At 35.9% G+C, this 6,880-nt stretch overlaps 1 protein-coding gene and 1 long non-coding RNA gene across 2 annotated transcripts in view; one reads left to right on the forward strand and one right to left on the reverse strand.

The window, feature by feature from the left end:
• The window catches only part of LOC107635843 (probable LRR receptor-like serine/threonine-protein kinase At2g16250), a 4,075-nt gene extending 294 nt beyond the window's left edge, over positions 1-3,781 (reverse strand). Inside the window, exons 1-7 of the mRNA XM_016339404.2 lie at positions 3,398-3,781; positions 3,109-3,156; positions 2,727-2,928; positions 793-2,639; positions 481-606; positions 246-268; positions 6-67 (exon numbers count right to left, since the gene is read on the reverse strand). Coding sequence (XP_016194890.1) covers positions 6-67; positions 246-268; positions 481-606; positions 793-2,618 — 2,037 coding nt within the window. The 5' untranslated portion in view covers positions 2,619-2,639; positions 2,727-2,928; positions 3,109-3,156; positions 3,398-3,781. The remainder of the gene's footprint in view (positions 1-5; positions 68-245; positions 269-480; positions 607-792; positions 2,640-2,726; positions 2,929-3,108; positions 3,157-3,397) is intronic.
• LOC107637508 lies at positions 5,371-6,526 on the forward strand. Its single transcript, XR_001619403.2, has 3 exons — positions 5,371-5,509; positions 5,963-6,059; positions 6,167-6,526. It is a non-coding gene; the product is annotated as an uncharacterized LOC107637508 (long non-coding RNA).

Raw genomic sequence — 6,880 nt, forward strand, 5'->3', positions numbered from 1 at the left:
GTAATAAGCTCGAGCAAAATCTTACCAAAACCATATACATCACCTGCCCAAGTTACTGATGATGTGCCTGATCATTGCCAAAGCAATAAGAAATGCATATTAGTTCTCTTGAAAAAATTTCATGCCAATGTATGTAGTAGCAGGATCACTAAAAGTTGTTCAATGGGACTAATGTGCTGCATTTAAATCTCTTCCATCAACACTTGGATGAAAACTAACTAGAAAGGGTAAACAAGTTTACTTACCAAAATTTGGTTGATTAGAAGATCTGCAAAATTACAAAGATGAAAATACTGGTTACAACTTTGAGTGAACATAAAAATGTAACAGTAAACTTAAATATCAGCATCCATTCAAACTAAATGCTAAGATTCAATATATTTATAAATCATGACGGTACCTCTTCAGGTTTAATATTCAATTATTGTAATAGATTCAGCTGTTTTTATGTCTTTGTCTGTTAAAGAATTCGAAACTTACGATGGCTTGCTGAACAGCCTGTTCATGACACCAGGATGGACATCTCCTTGGGTGGTAACCTCACTCAAACTTCCAAGTCGCACCTCAAATTTATCATCAAGAAGTATGCTGCTAGCTTGAACATCTCTTCACAAAATCAAAAGTAAATTTCAGTAATTTGCAAGGCACCATGATGTAACAAAAAATTGAAAATGCAGCATAAAATGACACTTTGACAGCATATCATAAACTCAATCACATTTTGCCAATAGATTCATTTCCTTCATGATGAAATAACAATAAAGAGTCTAGATTATATTTGGTGTTAACTACCTGTGAGCGAGGGGAGGGCTGCAATCATGTAGATAAGCAAGGCCTTCGGCAGCTCCTGTAGCGATTTTCAATCTCGTGATCCAATCAAGGGACTTCGATTTACCATCTGCATCGGTGACTCTCTGCAAAGAACTTGCCAAATCTCCATTTGGCATATACTTGTAAACTATACATTTCTCATTGTCATTCTCCAAGCAATGTCCCAAGATTGGGATCAATCTTGCATGTGAAACCTTGCTTAATAATTCCAACTCCACAACATATGATTCTCTCTTGAACAAACTCAAATCTACCTTTTTGATGACAACAGTAGCTCCATTTTCCATTACTCCCCAGAAGAGGTCTCCAGAATGACCATGCTTGATGACATTTTCTTCAGCAAAATTACCAGTCAACTTGAGAATTTGCTCATAAGTAAATGATTCCCCGACAGCAATGTGGAATGCAAGGTCTTTAGGCGGCACAGGACTCTCCCCTACTGGAACAGGCCCTCCACTTTCGGTTCCCCTTTGAACTTCCAAGCTTTTATGATTGCCACATAGTTTTAAGAACAGTATGAGGACCAATGCCAGAAGCAAAATAAAGCCAAGTCCACCAAATACACCTACCAGTATGAATATCAGTTTCTTTCTGGAAGATTTTTCCATTGTCGAATTTGATGGAAAGGGTAAATTTCTCTTCTCATAAAACACTCTACAAACACTAACATCCCTCTGATTTGGAACATCCTCCAGGCAATTCCTAGCTAAACTAACATTACTAAGACTAACACCTTGCACCTCGCCTTCCAAATAATTACCAGACAGATCAATCATTCTAAACTTCTTAGCCGAAATATTTAGAGTTCCAAAGAATAAGTTGTTTGAGAGATTGAATGTGGCATCAGTAGAACTAGTATTTGAACCGAAAAACTTCGGTAGAGGACCGGTAAGGTTGTTGTTGGACACATCAACGAAACGCAAGCTCGGTAATGACCACAAAGTATCAGGAAGATCACCATCAATAAAGTTACCACTCAAATTGAGAACTCGAAGTTTCGAAAGGCGAGAAAACAAGACACTAGGCACATTACCAGTTAGTGCATTGTTGGAAAGGTCCAAAGTTTCAAGCCCTGAAAGGTTACTAAGTTGATTCGGAACATTCCCAGATAAGTAATTGGAAGAAAGATTAAGACTTGTGAGGTTACCAAGTGAAAACAATGAATCAGGAATAGACCCAGAAAGTTCATTTCCTGAGAGATCAAGCACAGATAAATTAGACAACATTCCCAAACCTGAAGGCATTCTACCAGTTAAGCTATTCCCAGAAAGTAACACAGACTTCAACAAAATCAAACCACCAATTGACTCAGGAATAGAGCCAGTTATTGAGCAAGAACTTAAATCAAGCACCTGGAGTGCACCAAGGTAGTTGTTATTGCTTTTGTCACCAAACCACTCAGGAATAGAACCATTAAGCACAAAACCTGAAGCATTGAAGGAAGCTAAACGGGTAAAATTGGCAAGTGCATCAACTGAGAAACTTGGGTGAAGACTAGCTTTATGTGTTCTTCTGAAACCGGAAATGTTGATTCCGATAACTGAACCCGTTTTGCAATGAATCCCGGTCCAGTTCCGGCACGGTTCGGTTTTTCTTGGCCAGTTTTTTGCTCTTATACCCAATGAAGATCGAAGTTGAAGCAACGATAACCATTCGGTTCTTGAACTCAACTTTTCAGTGCTTGAACTCAAAGCAGAACTGAACTCAACGAAGAAGAACAGGGACATAACGCTAAAAACTACTGTAGCTGAAAAAACAGAGGAACTCTTTAACTTCTTCACCTTCATGTTGTTCTTTGCTCTGTTTCTCTGCAATTTGAACCAAACTTTAGTTAAATTCGGAAACTTTTTGAATGTAAGGGGGAAAAACGCGTTATTTTTTTTTTAACTTTTCACCTTCAATTCGAAGCTCTAAAGGTTCTGCAATTGGTGCTGTTCTTCATGTTATGCTTCTCTGTTTTTTTCTCTGTTTCTCCGAAGCTTCATGTGTATGCATGAGTTTAACTGTTTTAGTTGATTTAGAAATATTGGAATTTGACACAAAAATTGGATTTTGTGTGTTTGGCTCCAATCAAAATCTCTGCTACTGATTCTGCACCTGAACCAATACACAAAAAGAATCCATTAATGTTAGTAATTTACATGAATGCTTCATTATTTATTTATTTTTTTTTTTGGATTTTCTATTTGCGAAGTTTCATGATGATGCTGAATATGTCACATGAAGAAAATTAAAGTTTTTGAGACCAATTTTTAATGTTGTTGAATTTTGTGTTACCTCCAATTACAAGCTCTGGTGATTCTGCTCTGTTCTGTCTTGTAATCTCTGAACCAATCCACAAACAGAATCCATTCATGCAATCATAAAAAAAATAAAAAACAGCATTCAACAAATTGCAACTCTTCCAAGCTCACTTTGTTGAATGTTCCACATAAAAAAACAAAAATAGCCAACCTTTATTTATTTATTTATTTTTGTGACAATAAAGTTTCTCACTTTTGCTTATTGATACAATAGTATATCCAAAAGTTTGAACTCAAAATCTTTGGTTAAGAAAACTGCATACCCAAGATTTGAAGATTGATGTATAGTCTAGTAGTGTTGAATACTTGAAAGAAAGAAAAGATTTTGGAAAGTGGGGTTGTGAGGAAAGGAAACAGTAAATGGAGGTATCTGCCAGTTTAGGAGTGGAAGTGAATAGTGAATAGTGAAGAGAGAGTAATGGATAGGATTTGAAGCATTGCATTAATTGTGGAACCGCTGGGAAGAATACCTGTTTGAGGAAAGTGTCTTAGTCACTATCACCGGAGTTATTTAATGAGTTTCTGGGAATTGGGAGGTGCTGATGAACAACAAGTTGTTATGGTGGTTATGGTGGTTATGGTGCCATTCTAATGCCTATATCTATATCTATGTGTCTTTGTGTATGGGGTTTCCAATAATTGATGTTAGGTTTGTCTACAGTTTGTAATAGGCAATCAAACTCAAAAACAAATATCATAGCAAATCAACAATAGTGTTTTACTTTTCTCAATATATATTCATTTTGATCTTATAAATCAATTCCACTAATTGAATAAACAACGTGAATAATAGAATGCATTTCAAGTTTAGTAACCGTTCAAAACAAAGATTATATCTAATTAAATTAAATGTTATTCTCCTGTATAAATAATACGAGAAATAGTAGAAAATTATAATAGTCATATCAATCAATTTCAGTTAATATAATAATAAATTATAGATGTTTGCTACGGTACAACCATAAATTCATACCTACCGATACGTTTAAAATATGGACAAATAACAATAAGTTATGTAGAATTTATTTTCCACATCGACATCTAATTTTTTAAAAAATATATATATTATATCACTAATTTTACTAAAACACCCTTATAATTTAATAAAAATAAAAAAAATTTATTTAATTTTTTAAAAGACTTAAATATTTTTTTTATGTTAGACAACAAATTACACTTTTAAATTAATCAAATAATTTAATTTTACTGTGTCAAAATTTAAATAATTTAAAAAACAAAAACAAAAACACATTTAATTATTTATCTATACTAAAAGAAATTATTTCAATTTTATTGACATTTTTCATGAACCCTAGTTAATCATTCATACCCAAAAAAAAAAAAAAAAACAAATTTAAACCGTACTAAAAAAATATCAAAATGTTCCTGGGTTTCCCACCCAACCTTCAAATCTCAGACTCACTGCCATAGTCTCTTCTTTGTCTCTTCTCCTTCACACTCGGCTCCCGATTTTCTTTGACAGCTCCCTTCTCCATCCTCTTCCTTCTTTTTCTCCATGGCGCCCTGCCAAGGTCACCGCAGCATTCGTCGCGCGCCTCACCCAGTCGAGGAGAACGTCGTCGCGTCAGAGAGCGTCGCCGTCTTTCTCGTTCTTCGTCACCGTCGTCAGCCTCTCCCTTCCGGTAACCCCCCTCTGTGATCTTTTAATTATTCATACCCAAAAAAAAAAAAAAAAACAAATTTAAACCGTACTAAAAAAATATCAAAATGTTCCTGGGTTTCCCACCCAACCTTCAAATCTCAGACTCACTGCCATAGTCTCTTCTTTGTCTCTTCTCCTTCACACTCGGCTCCCGATTTTCTTTGACAGCTCCCTTCTCCATCCTCTTCCTTCTTTTTCTCCATGGCGCCCTGCCAAGGTCACCGCAGCATTCGTCGCGCGCCTCACCCAGTCGAGGAGAACGTCGTCGCGTCAGAGAGCGTCGCCGTCTTTCTCGTTCTTCGTCACCGTCGTCAGCCTCTCCCTTCCGGTAACCCCCCTCTGTGATTTCTTTTAATTATTATAGCACTGTAGTGATTTCTGTAATTAATGTGATTTACTTTAATTTCTGTGATTTTAGATTCGTTGTTGTTAATTTTGTCAATTTTTGCTTTAATCCAAAGTCTGCCTTAATGTCTGCAATCAAGAAGACTAACATTCAATTTCTTTATGATTCATCAAGAATGGAGCAAAGTGTAATAATCCTGGTTGGTTAATTACCTTGTGGTTGGTCTTGAACCAATCACCAATGAGCAAAGTGAAATCACCAGCAGGGTTTGGATAAGGGATTGGGATGACAGATCTGTGATAGATATTGAGTCCTCCAAATCCTCCAGCGGCTTTGTGAAATGCAGTTGATGGAAAGTAGGAAAAGGTGCCAATCTGATCCTTGGTTTAAAACTTGTATGTGTAGTTTGAGTTTGGAGGAATGGCACAGTTTGTTCCCAACACTCCATCTTGCCGTGAGTTCTTCTTTTGCTTAATGCCATTCCTATATATGTTTTTTGCTTTTTTTTTTTATTTGTGTTCAGAAAAATATTCCTGGCATTGTTGCTGCCATGAATTATCTTCCCACCTATTTATGCCTTGTATAAATTTTATTAATCATGACCTAATAATATGATTTGACTATCATCATCTTATGCTTAATAAATTTACCTCTCTTGCACTAGCTATGCTTTAAGTCGTCTCAAAATAATGTTGGAACTTGCAGTTTAAAGCATTATTTTGGGTTATCATCTTGTGGTTTGACTATTATCATCTTGTTTGTTATCTGCCTTAAGCATGATCTTTTATTTTCTATACACACTTGTCTATTTAATTGCAGGCATTGGTGAAGATGATGGCTGTTTGATGTACCTATCATCGAATTACTGCAAGTGCCTATAATCTTTTAGATGTGGTTCTTTACCAAGCAAGTTATGGTAATCATGTGAAGATTCTGTTATATTTGCTTCTCATGTACTGTAGAAATTAGAGTCTATCCATCATTATTGTTGTTAATGAACTTGTTCGAGTTTTGCTTATTTAGGCCACAATATATCAGCAAAAGGCGGTTGATATAAATGAGAGGGAGCTTGGGCTTGATCATCCTGACACAATAAAAAGCTATGGGGACCTTTCTGTCTTTTACTATTGTATGCAATAATACGAGCTTGCTTTGAAGTAGGTTACAATGACTCTCCTCTTCAAAATAGTTTAGATGCCTATGCCATGAAGAATTTCTGTTGATTGTTGTATTCAGGGCACCAAAAAACTGTGACTCTTTTAATGCAGTGTGTCAGATCTTCTGGATTTTATAAGTCCCGAGCTTGATTCTAATGGAAATGAACAAGCTCAGAGAAAACAGCAGCGTGGGAAGGTTCTCTGCCAAATTTTTACATGGTGTTACCTTATATATTTGACATTAATTGCTTTATTGTTATAAACTGCTGCTACCTTTGTTTTGTAAAATTTCTATTGTGTTGCCTCATTATGCAAGTTGTCGATTATATCTCTAATCTTTTAGATACTTCTACCAATAAGTGAACAAAACCTTCAACTTGAAGATGCACCAAGCAATGTGGGTGTTGTCTATAATGGCTTGGAATATGCTACTGGTATGGCAGAAAACAAAACAAAAGAAAGATCTGGCATGGTGGATTATGAAGTTATGAACGAAAATGGCAATAATGTCCCTATGTATAGTCCACCAGTGTCAAGTGAATCTATTCACCAGGAGGAGACATCATCAGATGAGGGCTGA

Source organism: Arachis ipaensis, chromosome B04 (genome assembly GCF_000816755.2).
Source record: "Arachis ipaensis cultivar K30076 chromosome B04, Araip1.1, whole genome shotgun sequence".
In the NCBI taxonomy this organism is placed as follows: domain Eukaryota; kingdom Viridiplantae; phylum Streptophyta; class Magnoliopsida; order Fabales; family Fabaceae; genus Arachis; species Arachis ipaensis.